At 34.1% G+C, this 23,022-nt stretch overlaps 1 protein-coding gene across 2 annotated transcripts in view; it reads left to right on the forward strand.

The window, feature by feature from the left end:
* Window positions 1-23,022, forward strand: part of COL11A1 (collagen type XI alpha 1 chain) — a 258,624-nt gene that overhangs the window by 177,104 nt on the left and 58,498 nt on the right. For both annotated transcript variants that reach the window (XM_064282480.1, XM_064282479.1), the window contains exons 42-46: window positions 9,545-9,652; window positions 15,575-15,682; window positions 16,600-16,653; window positions 20,098-20,151; window positions 20,647-20,754. In XM_064282480.1, the coding sequence (XP_064138550.1) occupies window positions 9,545-9,652; window positions 15,575-15,682; window positions 16,600-16,653; window positions 20,098-20,151; window positions 20,647-20,754 (432 nt within the window). The remainder of the gene's footprint in view (window positions 1-9,544; window positions 9,653-15,574; window positions 15,683-16,599; window positions 16,654-20,097; window positions 20,152-20,646; window positions 20,755-23,022) is intronic.

Here is a 23,022-nt window from a genome sequence, read left to right on the forward strand (position 1 = left end):
CTGCTCTGCATACTTGGGGTCGCAATGAGTTGAGATTGACTTGACAGCAACTAACAACAACATGTGCCGCTCACTTCGTGGAGTTCTGGGGGTCATTTAAAAAAAGAAAACAACAAGCAAAACCCCCTGCCCTTCTGGAGGTGTTCATTATCTGTTTAACATGTATTTAAACCCACCAATTCATTTTAGATATAATTTTTACGTTTATGTGATAATTGTAAAGCCCTTTGTTCTTTACTATAGTAAACTACCCAGCAATGCCATAATTTCGATCACTATGAATGCCGACCCTTTATGAAAAAAAAGAAAAAACGCATCTGAAATGTGAGTTTCTCCAGGGCTGGTAAACACCATATACATTTTGTATTCCTTGCCAGCATCACAAGATAATAGATTCTCACTGTAATTTTGTTGAATGTTTAAATGGATCCTTCTTTTAATAGAGGTTAAATTTTCTCTTTCTTTGTTTGTTTTTTGGGACATCTCCAGCGGTTCAGGTGGGATTAGGATTCATTTGGCTTATTCTGTTAAAAGTTGGCCTGGAAACATTTAAATAATATTTGCAAGTTTGCTCCATCATTTACTTAATCAGTTGATAGTATCAGAGATTTTCTCTTTTTATTTCAAGATGTAAAAAATAAAATTACTGCAAAGCATGCTGTTGTTAAAAATATGGAGGTTTACAGAATGTTTGAAATAACTAATGGAAAAGGAAATTATAGCTGTACTTTAGGGCACAAATATACATTGAAAAGTCTCTTCTTTGTTTTCATCCATTGTATCAAACTTTATGAGCTGTGACAAGATGACACGAGCAGTATTTTAACTACAGGGAAGGAATAGGATTTTATTATTAATTTTAATGCAGACACCACAAGTAAGATTGCAATCTGAAACTGAATCTTATGAATGCTCCAAGGGAAATTAAAATATTTAAGATTTTTTGTAAAAAACATAAAATCTGTAAACTATACACATTGTCATAGATTCAAATCAGCACTCTTTCCCTACTGGAGATACATTAAAATAATTACTTAAATTATCTTGCTTAATTTTAAATATGAAACACAGTAAAAGTCATGTTATTTTCATGTAACATGTCAGTCATAGTGCACCCTTTTAAGGTAATACATGTCTTTTTTTTTTACTGTGCTTTAAGCAAAAGTTTACAGCTCAAGTCAATTTCTCATACAAAAATTCACATGCACGTTGTTATGTGACCCCAGCTCCTCTCTCTACAATGTGACAGCACACTCCTCCTTTCTACCCTGAATTTCCCATGTCCATTCAAACAGCTCCTGCCCCTTTCTGCATTCTCATCTTGGCTCCGGATAGGAGCTGGCCATTTAGTCTCATGTATATATTTGAACTAAGAAGCACACTCTTCGCAGGTAACTTTTTGTGTTTCATAATCCAGTCTAATCTTTGAAGAGTTGGCTTCAGGAATGGTTTTAGTTCTGGGCTAACAGAGAGTTCAGGGGCCATGTCTTCCGGGGTTCCTCCAGTCTCAGTCAGACCATTAAGTCTGGTCTTTTTACTAGAATTTGAGTTTTGCACCCCACTTTTCTCCTGCTCTCTCAGGAACTCTGAGGTCAGGGTGGTCATTGGTGGTAGCCAGGCACCATCTAGTTCCTCTGGTCTGAGGCTGATGTAGTCTCTGGTTTATGTGGCCCTTTCTGTGTCTTGGGATAATATTTTCCTTATGTTTTTAGTGTTTTTCATTCTCATTTACACCAGGTGGGCTTGGTTTTCTTTTCTTTTTTTGGTTTAAGTTGGGACCAATTGATGCATCTTACCTAACTGCAGGCTAGCTTTTAAGACCCCAGACACCAGTCACCAAAGTGGGATGCAGAACATTTTCTTAATAAACTTTGTCATGCCAATTGGCCTAGATGTCCCCAGAAACCATGGTCCCGAGACCCCCACCCCTGCTATTCAGTTTCTTGAAGTGTTTAGTTATATTCAGGAAACTTAGCTTTTGGTTTAGTTCAGTTGTGTTGACTTCCCCCGTATTGTGTGTAGTCCTTCCATTCACCTAAGCTTATTCTTATCACCTACCAAGTTAGTGCATACCCCTCTCCCTCCCTTCCCATCCTCGTAACCATCAAAGAATGTTTTCTTCTGTATTTAAGCATTTTCTTGAGTTCTTATAATAGTGGTCTCATATAATGTTTGTCCTTTTATGACTGACTAATTTCACTCAGCATAATGCCTTCCTGATTCACCCGTGTTATGTGATGTTTTGCGGATTCATCCTTGTTCTTTATCATTTCGTAATATTCCATTGTATGAACATACTAATATTTGTTTATCCATTTATCTGTTGATGGGCACCTCGGTTGTTTCCATCATTTTACTGTTGTGAATGGTGCTGCAGTGAACATGGGTACACATATATCTATTCTTGTGACGGTTCTTATTTCTCTAGGATATATTCCAAGGAGTGGGATTGCTGGATCGTATGGTAGTTCTATTTCTAGCTTTTTAAGGAAACACCAAATTGATTTCCAAAGTGGTTGTCCCATTTTACATTCCCACCAGCAGTGTTTAAGTGTTCCAATCTCTCCACAACCTCTCCAACATTTATTATTTTGTGTTTTTGGATTAATGCTAGTCTTGTTGGGGTGAGGTGCTATCTCATTGTAGTTTTGATTTGCATGTCTCTAATGGCTAATGATAGTGAACAATTCCTCATTTATCCGTTAGCTGTCTGAATGTCTTTGGTGAAGTGCCTGTTCATATCCATAGCTCATTTTTTAAATCGGGTTACCTGTCCTTTTGTTGTTGAGGCTTTGTTGTATCTTATATATTTTAGAGCTTAGATCCTGATCGGATATGTCGTAGCCAAAAATATTTCTCAGTCTGTAGGTTGTCTTTTTACTCTTTTGGTGAAGTCTTTTGATGAGCATAAGTGTTTAATTTTTAGGAGCTCCCAGTTGTCTAGTTTCTCTTCTGGTGTGTGTGCATTGTTAGTAATGTTTTGTATTCTGTCTATGTCATGTGTTAGGGCTCCTAGTGTTGTCCCTATTTTTTCTTCCATGATCTTTATCATTTTAGATTTTATGTTTAGGTCTTTGATCCATTTTGAGTAATTTTTGTGCCTGGTGTGAGTTATGGGTCTTGTTTCATATTTTTGGAGATGGATATCCAGTTATGCCAGCACCATTTGTTAAAGAGAGTGTCTTTTCCCCAATTAATGGACTTTGGCCTTTGTCAAATAACAGCTGCTCATAGTGAATGAATTTACATCTGGATTCTCAATTCTGTTCCATTGGTCTATGTATCTGTTGTACTACTACCAGGCTGTTTTGACTACTGTGGCAGTATAATAGGTTCTAAAATCAGATAGTGTGAGGCCTCCACTTTGTTCTTCATTAATGCTTTATTTCTCCGGAGCCTCTGACCTTTCCATATGAAGTTGGTGATTTGTTTCTCTATCTCATTAAAAAATACCATTGGAAATTGGATCGGGATTCCATAGTATCTGTAGATTGCTTTGGGTAGAATAGACGTTTTCACAATGTTGAGTCTTACTATCCATGAGAAATGTATGTTTTTCCACTTACGTAGGTCTCTTTTGGTTTCTTGTAGTAGTGTCTTGTTTTTTCTTTGCATAGATCTTTTATGTCTCTGGTAAGATTTATTCCTAAGTATTTTATCTTCTTGGGGGCTACTGTAAATGCTATTAATTTGGTGATTTCCTCTTTGAGGTTCTCTTTTTTGGTGTAGAGGAATCCAACTGATTTTTGTATGTTTAGCTTGTATCCCAATACTCTGCTGAAATCTTCTATTAGTTCCAGTAGTTTTTTTTGTGGGTTCTTTAGGGTTTTCTGTGTATAAGATCATATTATCAGCAAATAGGGATAATTTTACTTCTTCCTTACCAATTTGGATGCCTTTTATTTCTTCTTCTAGTCTAATTGCTCTGGCTAGGACCTCCAACACAGTGTAGAATAAGAGTGGTGATAAAGGACATCCTTGACTCGTTCTTGTTCTGAAGGGAAATGCTTTCAGACTCTCTCCATTTAGGATGATGTTGGCTGTTAGCTTTGTTTGAATGTCTTTTATTATATTGAGGAATTTCCCTTCTATTTCTATTTAGCAGAGAGTTTTTATCATGAATATGTGTTGGACTTTGTCAAATGCCTTTTCTGCATCAATCGATAAGATCATGTGGTTTTTGTCTTTTGTTTTATTTATGTGATAGATTACATTGATTGTTTTTCTAATGTTGAACCATCCCTGCATACCTGGTATGAATCCCACTTGGTCATGGTGAATTATTTTTTTGATATGTTGTTGAATTCTACTGGCTAGAGTTTTGTTGAGGATTTTTGCATCCATGTTTATGATGTATACTGGTTTGTAATTTTCTTTTTTTGTGGTGTGTTTACCTGGTTTTAGTATCAGGGTTATGCTGGCTTCATAAGAATGAGTTTGGAAATATTCCATGTTTTTCCATGCTCCAAAATACCTTTAGTTGTAGTGGTGTTAACTCTTCTCTGAAAGTTTGGCAGAATTCTTCATGAAGCCATCAGGGCCAGGGCTTTTTTTCTATTGGGAGTTTTTTAATTACCTCTTCAATCTTTTCTTTTGTTATAGGTTTATTTAGTTGTTCTACCTCTGTTTGTGTTAGTTTTTTTTTTGTTTTTTACCTCTGTTTGTGTTAGTTTAGGTAGGTGGTGTGTTTCTAGAAATTTGTCCATTTCCTCTAGGTTTTCAAATTTGTTAGAGCACAATTTTTCATAGTATTCTGTTATGACTTTTTTCATTTCAGTTGGGTGTGTTGTAATATCGCCCATCTTATTTCTTATTCAGGTTATTTGCTTCATCTCCTACTTTTCTTTTGTCACTTTGGCCAGTGGTTTATCAATTTTGTTGATCTTTTCAAAGAACCAGTTTTGGTCTTGTTAACCTTTTCAATTGTTTTCCTATCTTGTATTTCATTTAATTCTGTTCTTATTTTTATTATTTCCTTTCTTTTGGTGGCCAAGGGCTTTTTGCTCTTCTCTTTCTATTTGTTCGAGTTGTAGCGTTAACGTTTTGATATTGGCCCTTTCTTCTTTTTGGATGTGTACATTTATTGCTATAAGTTGATCTCTGTGTCCCAAACACTCTGGTGGGATGTATTTTCACTCTCACTTGAGTCTGTGAATGTTTTTATTCCCTCCTTAATTTTTTCTACAACCCAGTAGTTTGCGAGCAAGGCGTTGTTCAGTTCCCATGTGTTTGATTTTTTTTCTTTCTTTTTCTGTTATTGATTTCTTCTTTTATGGCTTTATGGTCAGAAGAGATGCTTTGTAATATTTTGATGCTTTGGGTTCTGTTAAGGCTTCCTTTATGGCCTAATAAATGGTTTATTCTGGAGAATGTTCCATGTGCATTGGAAAAGAAAGTGTACTTCACTGCTGTTGGGTGGAGTGTTCTGCATATGTCTATGAGGTCAAGTTGGTTGATTGTTGCATTTAGACCTTCGATGTCTTTATTGAGCTTCTTTCTGGATGTTCTATCTTTCACCGAAAGTGGTGTGTTGAAGCCTCCTACTATTTTGGAGCTGTCTATTTTTCTTTTCAGTGCTGTTAGAGTTTGTTTTATATATTTTGGAGCTCTGTCATTGGGTGTGTAAATATTTATTATGGTTGTGTCCCCCTGTTTTATTGGCCTTTTAATGATTATATAGTTTCCTTCCATATCCTTTATAGTAGATTTAAATTTAAAATCTATTTTGTCAGAGATTAGTATTGCCACTCCTCCTCTTATTGTCGTTTGCCTGATGTATATATTTTTTCCATCCTTTGAGTTTTAGTTTGTGTCTTTAAGTCTAAGGTGTGTCTCTTGTAGGCAGCATATAGATGGGTTGTGTTTTTTTATCCTTTCTGCCACTCTCTGTCTCTTTATTGGTGCATTTAGTCCATTTACACTCATCATAGTTACTGATAGTTAAGAGTTTAGTGCTGCCATTTTGATGCATTTTTTTGTGTGTATGTTGTTGACAGTTTCTTTGTTCCACTTAGTTTTCTTGCTGAGTCATTTTTCTTTATGCATTTTCTTTTCATCTTAAGGTAACATATGTCTCTTTTAATTTTGATACTATAGCTTGTAAGGAAAGTACACATTCAATTGATGCTCTCCAGCAAATTTAGAGACTTCTTAGTTGACTGCACATGCATACCTTTTTTCCTCCTAAATTGTTAACTTTCATCATACTCATATAATTTATTTTAAAAAATACAGAATTCTAATTTTTTATGTCCCTAAATATATTATTACTATTATTTATATTATATTTATTTAAATGCATGCAGTAAATATTTTCTGCTTTTGGAAATATTAATGATAAGATCAGGGATATATCTGTGAGACAAAATTCAGAATGGCAAATGTTATTTTAATTTATCTAGAACATACTGATTGAACACCGACAGCATTATAGTAGACTATGTGAGGACTATTTAGAAGGATGTGACTCGATGGCACTGGGTTATCATGTTTCAAATTCTCAGAGTATTACAGTTTTTTGGTAGGATGGTAGATAACTTGAGCCTGAAGAATGGCTGGAATTTGAATAGTACATGAGAGGACCAAAAACTTTCAAAATGAGGAGATAAGTGTGATTAAATATTCAGAGGCAAAGACTGCATTAAGGTTAAGGTGAAAAGTCAGGTTAGGCACATTTTGTTAGAGGAAGAGTGAGAAATATATTTTATGAGAAAATAATTTTCACATTAGAACGCTAAAATGTAAAGCAAGCCAAAAACTGTGAGTATGTGCATGCACTTATTTTTCTGAGAAGACCAAACAAAAGTATATTCTCAAAAAGATGCATGAACCAAAACTATTTCAGAATTCTGCCTAAATAAGAAGGAAACCTTTCACGTCAGAGGTATAACAGGTTGAAAATCCATTAGTGTCTCAGTGGTGTGATCTATGGATTAGTTTTCAAAACTGAAAATAATTATGTGTTGTTATTGTTGAGAAACAATAAATTTGTAAACCAAAAGGACACAACAAAAATTGTAATAACTTTTATGGCAAAGTTTGTATGAAGTAAATAAATGGTGGAAAATGACTCTTTGGACAAAGGAGATAAAGGCCCCTGTAAAGTGTTTTAAGCTTTCTCATTTTAGAGAGTGTTCAACCAATGGTAAGCTTGTTCTGATAGAAGTGGCCTTAATTGCCCACATTTCTTCTATCTATTAACCACACAATATGTATGAATTATATGGGTAGAAGCCATCTGACAGAAAAAAAAAAATTCTATTTATGAAGTAGTCAGTACTGTAGAAAAAAAAAAAAAAAAACAATTATGTAGTGTATCAGGTCACATCAGCTAGACCCTGAGCTTTAAGGTCTTTACCTGAAAAAATATGCAAATCATACAAGAACTAAAGTGCATAATATATCCAAAGTACTTAGCACAGTAATGATTAAGTAGTAGGCTCATTACTTGCAAAATTGTAAGTTCTCTAAATATTAGCCCTTCCCTCCCCCACCACCTTCTTGTGATTCTTCACTTTTTCTTCCAGTCTCATAGCTGTTAACCACAACATAGCCTACTGTGATACCTTCTTCAGGTCATGTTCAAACAGTTGGGAGTTTAGATTTAAAAGAGAAATTAGAAAGATATCATGGCCTGAGAGATCAAAGCTGCATCTCTTCTTGTATAGCTAATTGCAAATAAAATAGTTCGACACTAGAGAGAAACATTTCTGATTCGGTAGCACTAATCAGCAGTGATCCTCTTCTGAGGTTTTGCAAGTGAAATGTTAAAACAAAAATGTAATATATTTACCTTGGATGCCCATTAATCCTTGATAAATTTGCATCTCAAACAAATGATGATTTCTATTTAGGGATATTAATGTTAACCTGAATGAAACGGAATAACTCTGGTTACATTTTATGTTGACTTTCGTTGAGCATTGTCATATTCTTTTCAGTTTTTTAGCGCTGTACTTCTTAAGCATAAAACATTTAGACAACTCTATTTTTTTTTTTCTTTTTTTTTGTACTGGTCTCTTATCAACAGACATCTGCCACCTGGACTAACAGCTATACCGCTTGTGGTTGGCCCTTTTTCATATAAATATTTTAATATTATTAAATTATAAAGAAGATATGTTGACAGAAGTGTAGGTATTTATTATCTAAAAGACATGAACTGCAGTTTTCTTGTGTAACAGTAGCTTCCTCTTTAGAATTTGGAATATTTGGTTGGTTTTTAAAAGTTTACTACTCACCCATCCCTTCTTTAAATCATTATTATGCAATATGAAGAACATTTCATGGGTTTGTTTTTTAAACATCTGCTTATAGCCCCAACATGCCACTTTTTGTCTATATGAAGTTTAAATTTCACAATTCCTTTTACCCATAATTTGGTAACCCCCCCCCTCAAAAAAAAACTATTGCCTTTGAGTCAATTCCGGCTCATAACAACCTATAGGTTGGAGTTGAACTGTCCCAGAGGGTTTCCAAGGAGCGGCTGATGGATTTGAACTGCGGACCTTTTGGTTAGCAGCCATAGCTCTTAACCACTTATTTCTGTCTCCTAAGTTTAAGATGGAGCTCTGGTGGTGAAGTGATTAAGAGTTCAGGCTGCTAACCAAAAGGTTGGCAGTCCGAATCCATCATCAGCATCTTGGAAACCCTATGGGGCACTTCTACTCTGTCCTACAGAGTGCTATGAGTCCCAATCGAATCAAGAACACACAAGTTTCAGATATTCAATAATTAAGGAAAGACTAAAACAGTGGTTCAGTTAGTCCTAAAAAAGAAAATGAGAAACCAAATCACTTTTTCTTATATTACTTTTATATTATCCTCTATAGTCTCAACTTTATATTTCCTCCATTTATTTTAGTTGCTTCAACGTTCAGGTAGCTGACCAACTAAAAAAGTAGTCAGTCTATATAGCTTGTGGTTTAATCAGAAAAAAATGAGTCAGGGAATTAAGTAGTGAATTTTACTTGCAATCTTTTTTATTGAATGACTATTTCAATACAATTGCATAAGTAGTGAATTTAAAGAAATTCTAAGTTGAGAGCCACTGGGAGTCATTGACATCCTCGCTTTTGGAGAAAGCACAGGGTATAGAATCTAAGAGGAACAGCTCTTCCCACTGTTTGACTAATGAAATTTTTAGCCACTATACTAAGCAGTTACTGAGGTTAGGATTGATTGATGAGAGAAATATCAAAATTGTATAGGAGGTATTTATTAAATATATGTTTTATAAAGCATTGTGAAAAATTGTGAACAGTTAAATGAAAAAAGATAACTTTTGAAAATGTTAAATTTATACAAATTTGAAATATTTTTTCCTCCCATCAATATTTCCTAACCTTAATTTCTGCTTAATATTAAGGCTAAAAATTTATTTGTCAAATAGTTAATACAGCTGTTCCTCTTTGAGAGCTTACAATTGTCTAAAAGTTACTTTGGCATTATTTGCTAGACTGGAAGTTTCCACTGTTAAGTGATTGTTAAACAGTATCTCTCTTTCCATCACTAATAGTAAAGTATTTCTTTTCTCATGTACCAGGGTTCACCAGGAGAACGTGGATCAGCAGGTACAGCTGGCCCAATTGGTTTGCCAGGGCGTCCAGGACCCCAGGGTCCTCCTGGCCCAGCTGGAGAGAAAGGTGCTCCTGTAAGTAATTTCAAGGAGAAAATATATTATACTGCTACCCTGTAAAAGTTATTACTTTTCATTCAAGAATATTAGGTCTCCATACCCCACTGCATTCCTGTTGCAGATGTGCCCGGCATATAAACATACTTCTTTTTATATTTATAGTAGAGAAAATTTCAAATTCAATTAAAGGAGATGACATTTTTCCACACTTTATGAAACCCTAAAACCTGTGAGGGAGTTGGATATTATTAATGTAAAAAAGGGTTCTGATTTTGCTTCTTTTAAAATATAAAATTGGAGTTTTGATTAAAACTATACCATGCTGCTTTATATTAGAAAAGTGTGAACTCTTCATTCCTGTTGCAGTATAACTTCATTTCCATAGACTGTAAATGAAACCCGTAGATAGTGGCTGCCCATCTCCTGTAATTTGGGCTTTGATTTACAGTGAGTGGAATGGAAAACATCTGACCAATTATTTCATCTTATCTTTATTGAATTTTTAAAATTTATATTTAAGGGATTACAGACTATTCTATTCATTGGGTTTAGGTTTCATTCTCAGGATCTTTCCTCCAGCATTTAATTTAATCATATTAATTAAAAAAAGAAAAAAAAAATCTCTCCTTTCTCCAAGATTATAACACAACATCATTTAGCAAGTGTAGGTAAGAATTGCTGGCCATAATACACCAAAATGTTTAAGTTGAATAATTTTATATACACATAAGTCTTGACATATAGAATTCAGTTTAAGCCTATGATTTTCAAATACTTCTTTATCTCTAAGATTTCTCTTTCAGCAAGTGGATTGCTCTCATTGTCCAGGTATTTTCTCTCATCATTTTGTCTATGCTATTACTCAAGTGTTTCCAAATTTTTAAAAATTATTTTCTATAATCCATTACCTGTCAGAAATCAGTTAGAATGTTTGAATGGGGCCATTTCACAGTGGATAGAATTTTTGGGTGTCATAAAAAGCACCTTTAATATGCTGAGAATTTTTAAAGCAATATTTATTTCCTACTAAGTAAATTTGTTGAAAATTTAATAGCACTTCATTTTAGATATTATTTTCTGAGACATTAATGATAAACAACTGGGAAAAGATTCATCTTTATTTCCTTTTGCAATTTTTACAATTTCCAACCAAACTCAGAAACTAAAGGTTTACCCAAACAACTTTGTCGTATACTAGGCACCAGGAAGGGTTAGGAAAAAAAAAAAGGTAGGGCCATTTCAAACAAGTTTATTAAAAAATCCAGGGTGCCTGTATCTTGGCACCACACAATCAAAGGTGAATATGGAAAGAAGGGATATACATTGCTTTTTATACAAACTGAGAATATAACAATTACAGAAGTTAAGAGTTATGTGAAGATAATATATTGAATGATGAGTTTTAAAAAGTGGATAAATACCTTGACTTTATGAAGAAGTAAAATACTGAAAATGGAGAGTATGGAAAAGCATTTAAAATGATTATAAGAAAAGAATTTGCATGAGAAATTATTAATGGAAGATCTTATAAGTGCTAGGATTTGGGCCTGGGTTTTGTTGGTGATCCATTATGGCTATGGAAAGGAAAAGGAAATGCCCTGCTCACTCCTTCTCCTTCATTACTCCCTCCCCCAAGCATGTTCATTCAATTGTTATTTCATTCAACAAATAGTTATTGAAAATAAAGCTGACACTGTATTAGGCAGGTTTTTTTTTTTTTTTAGGGAAGTGTCTACTCAGGTACAATATCATAAAATGGAAATAAAAGTGTTGAGTGAATGTGCGTGTCTTAGGGCTCTCTAGAGAAACGGAACAAGTTAGAGAGACAGAGAGAGAGGGAGAGAGGAGAGAAATTGTCATACTTGAAGGAATTAGCTCACACGATTTGGGGCTTGGCAAATCCAAAGTCCTTAGGTTAGCCTGGTGACTGCTGCAGGCCTGCATCCCAAGATCCATAGGTCAGGCAACCTACAGAGTAAAAAGAGAGTTCTGCCAAAATATCTATTTATAGTCTGGAGGCAAAACACACCCTAAGGAAACTCCCTTTTAACTTATGGATTGATTACATTACCTTTGATTACATTATGGGTGGTCATTACATTACATTACGTTAACTCATGGAACAACGATTAGACTAGTGTTTGGGTTAACTACTGGCACATGAAATTAACCATCATATTACCCATAAGCTTCTATTCAGAGGCCTAAAAAACTAATTGAAACACCTGCTAAATGTTAAGTGGACTTTTACCTGTCCCTGAACCCCAATCTAAAGTTTGGGTCTTAAAAGCTATGAGCATCTGTGTGTTACAAAAATGCTATGCGATTATTAGCAAGTTTAGGCTTGCATGAAGGAAGAGAAACAAGAGATAGAGCCCGTGGAAGGCAAGTCCTTGGCCCTCTTAGCCACTCACTAGCTGCTTGAAAGAGAGAAAGCGAAACACAAGAACCATAAGTTGTTGTCGCCTTGGTGTCAGCACCCAGCTCATGATGACCCCAAGCACAACAGAACTAAACTGTGCCTGGTTCTGCACCATCCCCATGGTCAGTTGTGGATTGGATTGTTGTGATTCACAGGATTTTCTTTGGCTGATTTTGGGGAGTAGATCACTACACCTTTATTCCTAGTTCATCTTAGGAAGCTGTGCTGAAATCTGTTCAGCATTATACCAGTATGAAAGCCTCCACTGACAGATGGTTGGTGGCTGCCCTTGAGGTGCATTGGTTAGGAATTGAACCTGAATCCCCCCTATACAAAACAAGAATTCTACCACTGAACCACCACTGTCCAATAAATATCCATATGACCTATCTATGGCAATAACGGTGGCCCAATCAGCATCTCCATGTTTAGATCGATCAGATTGTTTGGGGAATGAGGGCTGTAAAGCAGGTAAAGAGAAGGGAGCTCCTCCACTCACCGTATTAACAGAAATATTTTGTTGGGGAGAATGATTTTGAAAGAAAACCATTAACTGTGTTGAGGTACTTAAGGCAGGGATTACAGATAGGAAGCTATGTTAATAATGCATCTGTGTTACAGGCAGTTGCAGAAATGGAAAGAAAGTATTAGATTCAATACATAGAGAAAATCAGGTTCCAACCATAAATAGCATTCAGCAATTGGAGTGGGGGTATAAGAAAGCATAGACTCCAAATAATACTTTATAATTTCAAGCATGTGTGTATATAATCCAGACAGAATGAACTGTACTGGGATTTTAAATCTTGGATTCATTTAAAATAAAAGTGGTGTTTGACACCATGTTATTAAATTCCTTTGTGGTGTAATGGTGAAGGAAGACAACCAAGGTCTTGATCTATGTTTAGAGAGAATAATGGGTGGGAGGTCTGAAAGGATCCAATGAGAGAGAGGGAGAGAGAGAGAGCCACGAGTGATAGAAAAATATCTAGGGGCACATTGTCACATAGGCCAAGAGAGAAAAGAGTCTCCTTCGTTGAAGGTGGCAAAAGACAAAGGATACTAAGAGGTGAAAAAAAAGAGATTGTTACTTGGTCAGCTGGGCATTTGTGACTTTCAAATAATTACAGTGGAGCTCAAAGAGAAAGAGATGAGAAGGGAGTGGAGTTGGTAGATAAGGATCACCTCAAATATTAGCCATGGAGACACACGTGTGGGGCAGCAGGTGAAAGCACTAATAGGATAGACTACATTACTTCTTATTAATTATTATTGATTATTGTATTATGTGTTTATTGACCTATTTTACAAATAAATTACAAATAATAGGAAGCTAAGAGATTCAGAGCTGCTGACTTGAAGCCAGTCTAAATGAATTAGGAGCTCACTCCTATCATTTATTTAGTTGATGATTTTGACTAAGTTATTTCACATCTCAATAAAGCAGATGAGGATCTGTGTTCTCATCTTTAAAAAAAGATAGCCACAGTATTTTGTGAGATTTAAATGAAGTTATATTTCTAAAACAGTTTGCAGAATGGTGTTAATAAAGTGTTTAATGAATAATAGGTGTTATTATTATTATCAGGGTATGAACCAGAGCTTTCATAAAGAAGAATGAATTAATAACCAGAAAATAAATAGCTTTCAAATGTAGAGGGATAGATAGATTCTCTGAATTGTAGTAATAATTGAGTATGTAGGTGTGGTCTAAATACAAGACCATGCCAAGTCAAGTGGGAATGTGTAGCCAATTCTATCAACTTTTTCAAAGGTAAGATTTAGTTATGTGTATAAGTGGGTAGGTAGAAGTGGTGACATAAAGACCGACTGCTTATGGAGAGGTGGGTATTTCCAGTAGTCATATTATGTTGTGGGCCAGAAGATACATAATGGAGGAAGAGTTATGTCATCTTGAAGAGTTATAAATGAAGAATCTAAATTTAGACTGATGCAAAGAAATGGAAAGACTTTTCCTGCCTCCTCACAGAATGTATTGCAAAGAAATAAATAGCAAGTGATTCCTGGCTCGAGATTATGTGTGCTATAATGAAGGCAGATGAGATTAATTTGTCTTGTTTACAAATACTCTTATACAAGAGTCAACTCTGGAGTTCAGACTAGCAAGAAAATTTATTAACTGAAAGAGAAATAGCTGAATCACCTTTTGTGTTCAGAGCTGTGCAGTTCACTATAAATAGCACAGCAGATCTTATGAATACGGATAGATTTGAAATACCATGATGTTTAATGTAATGAATCTGGAAGACCTCCACAGTGACATCAGGGGTGTGTTTACATGATAATTATGGCACACTTGTGAAAAACAAGAGCATATGGAAACCAACAAGTAATAAATCAGAGTCAACAAGTTGACTTTGTTTTATAGATATTTTGTTATCATTAATTATTTAAATAACACAACAAGTGTTTCTTATGTGGCTACTCTGAGCCAAAGGCCTTTAGAAAGCCATAGAATACAAAAACAGACACAGTTCCTGCCCTCACAGAATTTACTGCCTGGTGAGGCAATTAGATAATAATCAAAGAATCAAAAAATACATGTACAAATACAAACACTGGTTAGTGTTGTGAAGAAAATGTAGTGTTACATGTTAGTTTATAAGAGAGGAACCTGAGCAAGAATGGGGGTTGACAATAGATTCATGGAAAGGAGGTTGATGCTGAGATATAAAGAATAACTAGAGGAATTAACTAGATGAAGGGTCCTCATAGAAGCATTCCATTCTAAAGGGACAGCATAAGCAAGTTATCAGGTCGTGTGACCAGAAGGGGCATGGCATTCGGTTTATGGGACTGAAAAAAAAAAAAGTCTAGAGGGTTTGGAATACAGAGAACAAAGTGAGGGGAGCCTAGATATCGCTGGGCAGGTGATAGGAGCTGGATCATGATTGGCCACATTAACAACTTATCTTTATTTTAGGAGTAATGGTAAACAGGCACATTGACCTAAGAATGGTGGTAATATGATCTCATTAACCCTCTGTTTTCAGTGTGGGAGAATAAATTGGAAGGAGGTAAGAATAGATGTGGAAAAGGCAAGTGATTATTTTAGCAGTTCAGACAAAGGATACTAGTATTTTGGAATAAGGGGTTAGTGATGGAGATAAAATTAAATGAACATATTTGAGAGATAATTCAGAGATGAAACAAAATTTAGTCACTGAAAAGGGGTTGAGGTGGTGAAATGCAGGACCTAATGATTTGTAGGTTCCCAGATTGCATGAGAGAATAAAAGAACCACTGGGTGCAATCAGGAATACTGTCTTGTACAAAGTTATGAAATCTTGACTATATTCTATAAAGTATACACAGATTTTTTGAATGGTCAAATTTTTTTTTTTCTTTCCTTAGGAACACTAAAATTTCCTTGATGAATATGGAAGCCAGTGTATGAATATATAAATGTTGTTGCAGCACTAAAAAGTTATAACATATGGCTAATTTTGGGGTTTCTAACAAGAAATTAATGATCTGCTGGGTTTTCAATACAGGGAGAAAAAGGTCCCCAAGGCCCCGCAGGGAGAGATGGAGTACAAGGTCCTGTGGGTCTGCCTGGTCCGGCTGGTCCTGCTGGCTCTCCTGGAGAGGATGGAGATAAGGTTAGTGTTTTTACTCATGTTAGTACATTCAGAAAAAGCTTTTCTTTTTTTCTCCAAGAATTCTGAATTTGATCATTTTTTTTATTAGATGCAGATCGAAGTATACCTTTTTCAATATTTCATACACCTTCCATTTGTTCACCAGTTTTGTATTAAAGTTAGAAAATTAGTACATATTCCATGAAGTAGTGTGTGATACATAAACAGGAAAAAGGAATAAAGGAACAATAAAAGAAAATGTCAGTTTGATTACTAATTTTTTTAAATATATTGTTCCTGAAATACAATGAAAGAGATCTATCACTTACATGTATTTAGTCTTTATATCTTGGAAATTGCACAGTAAGATTTAAGAGTGAGCTACATATGTCATAACCATGTTCTTCTCTATCTTTTACCAGCATATGACTTCAGGGATTTTATTGTGAATATATGGCTCTGTTGTTAAGTGTTTGAATTCAATATATTTCTGAATATTACTGTAAAATACTGTACACAATTTTGTGGACTGTCACTCTGCTAATGTGCACTGTTTTAAAAAAAAAAACTAGGAAGAAAACTAAAACAATTGTTGATTAATATGTAATTCAATTTCTGAATAAATCAATGTACTTTCATTATGATCAGTTTATAGTGGTGATATTTAAGCCCAAATTGGTTTTCTTTATTAAAAATCCAATTTCGGTGTTCTTCAAGGTTACATTTACCTGTGTTTGTCTGTATATTTGTCAATACTTGAAAGCTGGAAGCAAAGCGACCTTGCATTTTTAAACAATGATATTTTTAAACAGTGACATTAAACACTAACACATAATTACATTAGAAGTATAATTAAATACCTTAATGATAATGATGAAAATGCAATGACAAGTGTGACATATTAGAGATAAACCTTAACTCAAATATTTCAATTATAGGGTGAAATTGGTGAACCAGGGCAAAAAGGCAGCAAGGGTGACAAAGGAGAAAATGTAAGTTTCCTACTTTTTTCTGAAGAAGCATTATTCATTTAATACCTCTTTCTACTTACCATGGAAGCCCTGGTGGTGCAGTGGTTAAGAGCTACGGCTGCTAACCAAAATGTCAGGTTGGCAGTTCAAATCCATCAGGCACTCCTTGGAAACCGTATGGGGCAGTTCTACTCTGTCCTATAGTGTAGCTATGAGTTGAATCAACTTGACACAACAGGTTTTTTTTACTATTTTCCGTGGGTATTTTTCCATAGTACTACTTACTTACCTTTCCAAAGACTATAATATCAATAGTATATAATTTCTGTGGCTATATAATTCCACATAGTTCTGTGTGTTCTTTTTGGGGGGGGGGGAGATTGAGTAAAGTTGAAGAGACTAGTATGATGTTCGTATGTCATTATTTGTAACTCCTTTATTTTAAGCCTTTTGTGACAAATGGACAGTTGTTAAACCCTGAGCTAATAATTGAAAGGTCAGTGGTTCAAATCCACCAGCCACTTTGCATGAGAAAGATGAGGTAGTCTGCTTTCGTAAAGATTACAGCCTTGGAAACCTTATGGGGCAGTTCTACCCTGCCCTATTTGCTTGCTATGAGTCGTAATCGACTCACCGGCATTGGGTTTTTTTTTTTAACAACAAATGTAAGAGTAATATACAGAAATAGGCTCCTTTTCCATATGAATATGAGAAAGAATATCTATATATATAACCCATTGCTAAATTCTACTCTATATGAATTGATAAATCTCTCACATTATAAATTCTTACTTTAAATGTTTATCTTATTATCTTATTGAATCATGAAACCATTATAATAATTTGTTTCTCATTCAAATGACGTGCTTACTCTTCCCTGTATGACTTTTTTCTTCATTTTCTACCAGTTTACATACTTTGCTATATATATATATATATATATATATATATATATACACACATATATATATTTAACAACTTTTCTTCTTAGATTCAAAACCCTAGATACCTATACTCCCAAGGACTTCACCTCAGCAGTTTTTTACTCATTTATACTCTTTGTACAACATCTACAGACATTTGGGTTTTCATTTTCAGTGTTCCTTTCTTTCAGCGTGTATATATTTGCTTTCCAATAGGAATAAAAACTGGAAAGTGTAGAGAAATGTCCTCCATCTCTGTCTTTCTTTTTTCACCTAGCACAAAACTTTATTCATCATCCCTGGCAATTTGATTCTAATAGATTACTCTAGTTCTGTTAGTTCTGTCCTAGGATCCAGCTATCTTTCTGAGGCTTTTAGGAGTAAAATTATTGCAGATCTTAGCATATCCTGGGAGAGAGGTTTTATTAGAATTGACTGAGTACCAATATGAATAGTTACTGAAGTCCTGTGAGCTTAAAATGTGTAATTAAAAAGAAAAATCAGGAATCAAAACAGATTGCATGACGATTATTGCAGTATTTAACCAGGGATAGGCTCCTGATTTCCTTCTTTTTTTCTGAATCCGGGAGAGCAGATAGTTGGCAACTAGTGACAACACTGATGCTCTAGATCCATGCTGTAAAATTATTGGTACAGCTGGGATTGAGGATAAATCTGTAAATTCTGTTGTAGTCATTTACTACTCAGATTGAGTTCCGCAATTTTTTTGAAGATAAGTACATGTTATTGATCTAATTGGAATACCTTATGTAATCAACAGAAGCTGGATTCCCATATCTACTTCTCAAGTCAGTCTGTTGTGACATCTTGTTTTGGTTGAAATGAAGAAAATCCAGGCTCATCCAGACATGTAGTTGGAAAAGGAATAGTATTTTGATAACCTTTTCAGATAATTGTAGATTTTCTTTTCTAGATCAAAATTTGATAAGTGATACTTTTTCTTAAAAGGAAATTGCAATATGGAGTCTGGAATCAAATCAATGAACTTTTTGTGCTATTTAAATATCATTGGTCTGTCTTGTGCTTTGAATATATCTCCTCCTCATATTTAATTTTGTAGCATCTTGCGTTGGTCATTTGAAAATGATTGGCTCACTGACTAGGGTCTTCAAATTATTGGCACATTTACTTATACAACATCAATATTGTAAGAATGTTCTGTAAGTTTGGGAAACTGTGAAACTTATAATGGCAATGCAAGCTTTCCAAAATTCTTATTTTTGCTTGAAAGTTTAAGTTTTATAATTGGCAATAAATACTGCCCGTTCTTCTCTTGAAGTCTTGGGCTTACTTCATTTATTTTCAATAAAACACCCGCCAAATAGCCAAGTCTAAATAATCAGACTTTGTCTTGTCAGTTGCTCTTTCAAGTCAGAATGGTGTCCCATAAAAAAGTGGCTAGTTCAGCTCGCAACACAAACTATTGTCTAAGAGCTTTTTTTTTTTTTTGAAGACAACCATTATACTTAGATATGCACCTGAAGCACTTTATATGTACTTCTCATTTTGTCACATGGATAAAAAGACGTGTTTCATTAAGGAAGCTCCTAAGTGAAACAGTCATTTTCACACAAATCAATATTACATGATAGTGAAGAATACAATCAATAATATTACAGTCTGTTGCTACCGCCATGATCAGTGCTAAGGTGCCAGCGATTTACCCACCATTGCTTTTGTATCATCAATGCCAATGCCCATATGGTAGGGAAAAGAAAAATGACTTAGTATTGTTATGAAAAGGAATTTTGGCCTAGAGGAAACCTTGAAAAGGTCTCAGGTACCCCTGAGGGCCCATGGACCACAACTTCAGAACCTTTGCTTCAAACACTTTGTATCATGTTGTAGTTATGATAAGGAATGATACAGTCCATTGACTCAATTTTCCTTAGAGCCTCAATCTTCTATAGTGCCTAATCAGCTACTGAAGTGAAAACTTAAGACAATTAAGAAGGAAAAATTATGCATGTAAGGATCATATGCCTTTTGAAAATTTATTGCTTAAAATAAAGGTCTGGTGGACTTAATATACAACACTGAGTTTACTTGTGTTTACATATGAAGAAAATTCTACATTTTCGTACCTGACCATATTCTATTAGTATAGGGTCTTCAGCGTCCTTATGTTCATTTAGGTAGAAGCTAATGTTTAAACTAATTTTTCATGTGCTCTTTCCCACTCATTAAAGAAATCTGATATTTAAAAATTTTTCAAATGTGAGCCTTCAGCTTGACTTATGGTAGCATAGAAATTCATTTTTAAATATCCACAACATTACAATGAAAGTGCTTTCAATAAATATCAATTTAAAACTGATTGAAAATTTACAAGTATGAGTCTCAAGGAGCAAAATAAATAATAGTTAACTACTCTAAATGCAAAATAATACTGAGTAATCTTCTTTTCTTCCAAAAGCATGTAGAGGCATTTAGTAGGCCTTTATCAGACAAATATTCTGTCTAATATAGCTGATTCTCTTCTGGCTTCACTTTTAAAATTATGATTTTTATCACTCCACAGGGCCCACCTGGTCCCCCAGGTCTTCAAGGACCTGTTGGTGCCCCTGGAATTGCTGTAAGTATTCTACTTTGTTCAGCTAATCTAAATCCTTAGAGCTCCTTGATTGAATTTATGAACTGTTGCATAACCAGATGATTTTTGTGTACTGAATTGCTTTCTTTGCATGCTTAACATTGAATCAAATTTAAATTGTCTAATATAACCGAACTGATCCTTAGAAACAAAAACATTGTGACTTTGTTTGAAAATAGATAATAACAAGTTGAGAACTACCTTAATATGTAATAAATTCTGAACATTATTTCCTTGTTAGACAGTTTTCACTTCACTTGGTATATATGCAAAAATCAAAATAGTCTTACTTCAAAAGTAAAGAGTGAAAGCATAGCAAACAATGGTCCATAGGGAGTAAATAATGGAATTTGCTTTACTTCTTTCTTTTTCTCAAAGAGTCCAGCTTTCATTCTATTAGAAATGGGTAGATTTTTATAATGATTGTATCATAAATGATTGTTCTGGTTTGTGATAATTTTTATTGCTCTTCTTTAGGGAGGTGATGGTGAGCCAGGTCCTAGAGGACAGCAAGGGATGTTTGGACAAAAAGGTGATGAAGGTGCAAGAGGTTTCCCTGGACCTCCTGGTCCCATAGGTCTTCAGGTAAGATGATCTCTTCATTGTTTATTCTGTCGTCTTAAACTGGTTTTCTGGTGGATGTAAATCAAAGCATCTTTCTCTTTTCTATGTAGGAATTTGGGTATAATGTTTAACATGATGGTTATTTTACTTAAATATAAAATTGAACTTCAGCCTACTTTTATTTAAATGTAAACCTGAACATCAATGGATTTTTAGCAATTATGGAGCCCTGGTGGCGCAGCAGTTAAGAGCTCGGTTGCTAACCAGAAGGTCAGCAGTTCAAATCCACCAGCTGCTCCTTGGAAACCCTGTGGGGCAGTTCTAGTCTGTCATATAGGGTCACTGTGTGTTAGAATTGACTCGATGGCAGTGAATTTAGAAATTGTTATTTTTCTGAATACATATCAAACCTGGTTCCCACTTCTGTAGTATAGCTAGCCCAACTCAGGTATTTTACCTCCTTTTGTGTTCCTTCCCATTTTGATAAATGAAATACAACCGTACTTAAGTTTGAAACTTAAAAGTAAGAAGATAGAATACATTTTTTCATAGGTCTAATAACAGGAAATGAGTACTTTGGATGGATAAAATAAATTAAAATAAAGAAATAGCAAACTGTCAACTGCAACTGCCAACTGTAAATGCCAACAGCAAATATCAAACAGTAACAGGTCAAATAAGCAATAAATTAATAAAATAAAAATTAATAGTAAGTGAAAAATTTTAAATAGCCTATTGTTTTAAAGTTATGTGATTTTAAAAAATTCAAATTTCCTCCTTTGCCCATCCCCACTCCAAACTGTATTTCATCACTTAGCCCAAGACTAACACTGACACTATAAAATATGGTGTTTTATACTCCTTATTCATTCAAATAAAATGATAATACTTCTTATTTTCTCCTGATTAATTACAAAGGAACTCAGAATTTAACTTGATTTCAACATTATTATAGAAATTATTCAGTCAATTTATTAATTGCAAATAGTATTTGATTTAGTGTGCCAGTTTTGTTCAGTCAGACATATGTGATTACGTATAAATGACAAAAATGAAAAATGATTTTGGGAAATAGTAAATAATTCTGCATGAAAATTTTATAAAGTACAAGTTAATTGCTTAGGATGGATATTTTCAGGCATAGCATCTTTTTATTTTTAGCAAAATCTTAAATAAAATGATTTAAATATTTTTGTTGGAATACTTAAAGTTGAAACATACCAAAAATAAAGGTGACTTATTTTTGATAAAGTAATTTTGAAAATATACTTGGTTCTTTTTTATTTGTTAAATATATGTATAGTGGATTATACCTAAATTAAGTCACCTATTTCCTGAAAAGTGTGTTTCCTAAAAAATAAAAATTATTTTTATTTGACATCATTTACTTTCTATTTAATAACCAGTTTGTATTTTATTATGAACATTTGTGAAAGGAAGTAGCACACTGGAAAAGACTGCAGGCTAAGAAATTTTTATTCAAATATATCTTGCAACTAAAGTGAAACATTCCATTGCAGAGGTCACCTATTCTGAGAGTTTTTTCCACCTTTTCATTTGATTTTCATTGGTTCCTACATACTTTGGAAATATCTGGTTTTCTTCTTCTGCTTACTAATTTTTTACCTATCTGGTGATCCTTTAAAAGAATGCAAAATTTAATTTTGAATGATATTTGAATACCATATGGATTTATTACTTATATCACATTAGAAATTTAAGAAATGCTTAAATCATCTGGTTCACTTACCTAAAAAGTTGTGAAGTTGTAAAAAAGTAAATTTAAGCTACATTTATATACATTTAACAGTTGTCCTTATTTGCACAAATAAAAAAGTTTTGATTTTTGGTATGAAATAATTTATTATAAACATAATTATAAAAATTATATTGTAAACACAGTATGTTCCATTGTGTTTATATGATTATTATTGTTAAAATAGCCAGTGGATATCAACCAGTGAACATGATGTTCTAAAATTTTGCTTTTAATGTCAAAATAAACTTGGAAAGTGTAAAAGGTTCACTTTCATATTCGTTATGCTTAAGTCTATATCTGTTAGACAATCATAAATAAGCAACCATGAACACTACGTATCAGTATGTGTGGGAAGTACACATATTTGAAAACAATAAAGCATTAAAAAATAGATTGCCAGTGGATATGTTACCATTCCTTTTCTGCTTTTTCGTTTAATTGATTGCTCTGAACTCTATAAGCTTGTAGTAATTTAGGAACTTAGTTCTTATGATTAAAGAAGGTGCCTTATAGCTTATATTTATAAAATA

The sequence above is a fragment of the Loxodonta africana genome, chromosome 3, assembly GCF_030014295.1.
Source record: "Loxodonta africana isolate mLoxAfr1 chromosome 3, mLoxAfr1.hap2, whole genome shotgun sequence".
In the NCBI taxonomy this organism is placed as follows: Eukaryota; Metazoa; Chordata; class Mammalia; order Proboscidea; family Elephantidae; genus Loxodonta; species Loxodonta africana.